General features: G+C 56.3%; 1 protein-coding gene across 1 annotated transcript; it reads right to left on the bottom strand.

The window, feature by feature from the left end:
• Positions 1 to 1,463: 1,463 nt before the first annotated feature.
• On the bottom strand, positions 1,464 to 3,528 carry IZUMO1R (IZUMO1 receptor, JUNO). Its single transcript, XM_006092796.1, has 4 exons — positions 3,433 to 3,528; positions 2,473 to 2,661; positions 1,906 to 2,041; positions 1,464 to 1,732 (listed from the first exon to the last, which is right to left on the bottom strand). The coding sequence occupies exons 1-4, from the start codon at positions 3,526 to 3,528 to the stop codon at positions 1,464 to 1,466; spliced, it is 690 nt and encodes a 229-aa protein (XP_006092858.1).
• Positions 3,529 to 3,852: the final 324 nt, after the last annotated feature.

Here is a 3,852-nt window from a genome sequence, read left to right as displayed (position 1 = left end):
TTCTGTTCTCAATGAAGTGACCCTTCTTCGGTGGGGCTTGAGCCTCACCCCCTTGTGAGGCCTTCCCAGGACCCCACCCCTCGTTCTTGCAGACTTCCGGAGAAGTGCTTTGTCACCACCACTGCTGCCTGTCCCCTCCTCCAGACTCTGAGCACTCACTTGGAAAGGACGCTCTCTTGTTGGTTTTAGGACCCCAGTGCCCTCTGCCACAGGGCTTGCTCCATGAAGGAGCATGTGCAAGGTGAGCGTGGGAGGAATGGAGGTGGAGTTTAACCGATGAGCAGGGCTTGCTGGTGTCTGGCAAGAATGAGTAATTGTTAGAAAAGCCAACTAACTCAAGTGCAGAAACATCAGAAGCCTCTCTTCATCAGAGAGAAGGTTGGGGGGAAGACAACACCTATGCTGGGAAGCTACTGGGCTTCAGGCTCCAGAAGGTTCGGAGCGGGCAGTCGGCTGCCAATCCACTTACAAAGGGGATGTGAAGGCTGCCCCGGGGCACCTGCTCTAGCCCAGTTCTGACTCTTCAGTCTTGTTCTCTGGGACATGGAACTGCCTGAGAAGCACAGACTATATCCCCACAGACAGTGGCACTACTGGCTTTTCCATTTCCTTTTTATAAGTGAAAAGCATCTGGTCCAACTACCTCATTCCTCTCAGCAGAGAGGGAAGCCCAGACAGCCTTAAATGAAAATCAGAGGACTTGCCAAAAAGTCAGGAAGGAAAGCTGGATCAGAACTCAGGCTTCCAAGGGTCAAGGCTGTGCTGAGGGAAAGCTGAAAGCAGTTGAGGCAGCTGCTTCAATCTTGGTGTGCAAAATAGAGCCGGTGGTTAGGGTGGTCCCATCCTCTCCCTGGTTTTAGGCCTTTTGTTCAGTGTCTCACTTATTGAAGAAAGGGGGTGTTGAAAGCACTCCCACCAGAGCAGTGGAAGGGTATCATGAGAGGGCCTGGCATGCGTTAAAGAAGTTGGTCACCATTCTAGGTAAGTAACAGCCAACTCCTACTTCAGCACAGCAGGCAAACTGGCCCCCTCTCGGTGCAGGTGACTCCCTGAGCATAGAGCTCAGACAGGGCGGGTCACAGAGAGGAAAGCTCAGCTGCTGTGCTAGTGGAGGCCCCATCGTGGGAGGGAAGCCCAGGCTGTCACCACTGGCTCTGCCAGGGAAAGGGTGGTGTTCCCTGGATGTGAAGGGCCCACCACCAGCCTTAAGGCAGGATGGGGTGAGTGACCTTGTCAGTCCCCACCCCTGGCTGCCTTCCAGGCAGGGGAAGGCAGAGCAGAGCAGTGGAGGGGTCTAGAACTAACCTGCAAGGCTCAGGCACCCGCTCCTGCAGCCTCAGTGCCCCCCGCCCCCAGTCCCCTAACCTGTGCTGCTCTGTGTCAGGACAGGACTGAGGAAGGAGGCTGCCAGGGCCTGGCCTGGCCCATAGCCGAGGGAGTGTGGGAGGGAGACGTAGGGACTCTCAGGGAAGGAATAGCAGGAACAGAGAGAAGGCCATGAGAGTGCGGGAGAGCTCCCAGGATGGGGCAGGGCTAGCAAAGAACTGGGCCACGGCCATGTTGGGGTTGCACTGAGAGGGCTCGAACCACTTCTGCAGACACCGCCCACTGTTCCTACGCTCAGGGCTCGCCTTGAAGGAGTTGCCCCAAATCTTCTCACACAAGGCAGCCGGGGTGGGGAAGTAATAGGGGAAAGGACGGCAGCGGGCCCTTGCAGGACAGCGGCTCTTCCCTGTAGGGATTAAGGCAGAGACAGCTTACCTCCCACTGTTCCCAACCTCACATCCCCATCCTTGCCTTGGGGGAGCATAGAAGGCTGGCACCTGCCCCCCAGGTCAGGGGCCTACAGGGCCCTGCTCCCCCACCCGCCCCTCCCCCTCCCAGGCTCTGTGAAGCGCCACTCACCCCGACTCCAGTCCCAGCCGCGGAGCCAGTTGGATTTGCAAGTGTAGGATGTGCGGCAGTCTGCCCACCACTGCACGCAGTCCTCCTGGCAGAGTGGTGCGTCCAAAATTCGCTCTTCCTGCTCACATGGGGCCACCTGGATGGGTAGCCAGAGACAAGAAATGATAGTTGAAATCTGAAGACTGTCAGTAGCGACAATGGTACTATTGTGCCAGGTACTATCTGAACACGCGCTCCTGTGAAGTCTTTAAGGAGCATTTTACCATTGAGAACAACGAGGCTAAGAGATTAAATAGTTTGTCCCAGGCTACACAGCTTCCGTTCCTACAGACAGAAGATGGGACTCAAATAGTCCCTCATCCTACTGTTCTCCTCTGACCCGTCTCCCGACAGAGCCATTCTCCCGAGGCAGCTTCCTTCCATCCCTTTCCCAACAGCGGCCTCCGACTCTGCTCTTGTCCACAGGGGACAGCATTTGCTGTTCCTGCTAGTGTCCTGGGACTCAGGCTCTCGGGAACAGGGCATTGTGCAGACGTGCCTCCCGCCTCCTCAGCCCAGTCTTCCCACCTGCCGGATCCAAGGCCCCAGGTTTGGGGAGCACTGGTGCAAGCACTTGGCCTGGATGAAGTGCTTCTGACAGTCGGGTATCATCAGTCCACAGTGAATCAGGCTGAAGTTGTAGAGCACAGCCTCATCCAGGTGGGCTTCCCAGCTTGTGTTGGTCGTGCAGCAGGCATTGCCCTTCCAGGGGCTGCACTGAAAGGGGAAGAGGCAGCAAAAGGAATTTCGGGGTGGTAGGGGGTAAAGGCAGGGGGTTGATGAGAATCCAGGGTAGAAAGGAAAATGTGTCCCCTAGAAGGGGACCTGGGCAGGTGCAATCCTTTAGGCCAGCACCCTCTGTGTAGAAGGAATGCTAACAATCTGTCGATATTGACACCCAAGGACACCTGCACACTGACCTCCCTGCCACTGGGAGGCTGCCCCAGTCCCCTAGAAGCATGACTTCCAGGGTCTCAGCTCCTGAGGGGCAGCAGAGGGACCCCATGAAACCCATGGGAATGTGGGGTTGCATGACTGGGAGGGCACCATAGCTGAAAAGGGCTCAGCAAATGCCATGAAGATGCCAGCTCTGCTCCTCCTCCCACATCCCTGTCAATTGCCTTTAGGAGCTTGGGGAGGAGTCACTTAAGTCAAATGTTTCCATGGGGCCTGTTGGTAGGAAGGCTAGAGAAGGAGGACCATGTTTATTTGAATCTATGCTGAGCCAATGATGGGCCTCTGGAATCCCCATCTGCCCCTGCTCCCTGAGTGGCCAGGCAGCTCAGAGACAGGAACTTTCAATCACTCAGCAATTATGGTCTCAGAAGGTCATAGTGTCCCTCCAGGGGGCTTTGCCCAAATTCTAACCTAAGGAACCAAACAAGTCAGGGTCGATGGGGGTTCAGAAATCACCTTGGCATTTGTGCCCCTTCCCTGATCGGCAGAAGCAGCCCGCCCTGACCCCTGGACCAGGTCTGGCCTCTGTACCTCATCGTAGAGCTGGTCCTCTGGCCCAGGCTCCGGCTTGTGGTGCTTGGTCTTCATGCAGACATTGAGCTGCTTGTCCCCAGCCCAGATGGGCATGACTATCCACAGCCCTAACAAGAGCTGCCACCACCACTCCATGGCCACTGCGGAGAGAAGACCCACCCGCTCTTGTGACAGAGAAGACATCTCCATTCTCTCCCCTGTCCCAGGGGTGAGGGCAAGCTTCAAGGCTCTCTCAAGAGACCACGATGCTCTGGCTGCTCCTAGGACCTGTATCTGAGGCAGCATCATAACATGTCAGGCAGGTGGAATAAGCCTTAGAGGTCTGACACCCACCCCCAACAACTGCGCGTACACACACACACACACACACACACACACTCACACACACACACACGGAAGCTAAAGCCCAGAGAGGGG

This window comes from Myotis lucifugus, unplaced genomic scaffold, assembly GCF_000147115.1.
Source record: "Myotis lucifugus unplaced genomic scaffold, Myoluc2.0 scaffold_104, whole genome shotgun sequence".
Lineage (NCBI taxonomy): Eukaryota > Metazoa > Chordata > Mammalia > Chiroptera > Vespertilionidae > Myotis > Myotis lucifugus.
The sequence above is the reverse complement of the archived record's forward strand: the minus strand, read 5'-3'. Positions and strand labels throughout refer to the sequence as shown.

What these genes read in the sequence shown, in the direction of transcription:
- IZUMO1R (XM_006092796.1), bottom strand. Translation starts at nt 3,528, where the DNA reads ATGCCCATCTGGGCTGGGGACAAGCAGCTCAATGTCTGCATGAAGACC. An exon ending in TGGGGCCTTGGATCCGGCAG is followed by an intron (nt 2,042 to 2,472) that starts GTGGGAAGACTG and finishes CTACCCATCCAG; the next exon opens with GTGGCCCCATGTGAGCAGGA. An exon ending in CGGCTGGGACTGGAGTCGGG is followed by an intron (nt 1,733 to 1,905) that starts GTGAGTGGCGCT and finishes TAATCCCTACAG; the next exon opens with GGAAGAGCCGCTGTCCTGCA.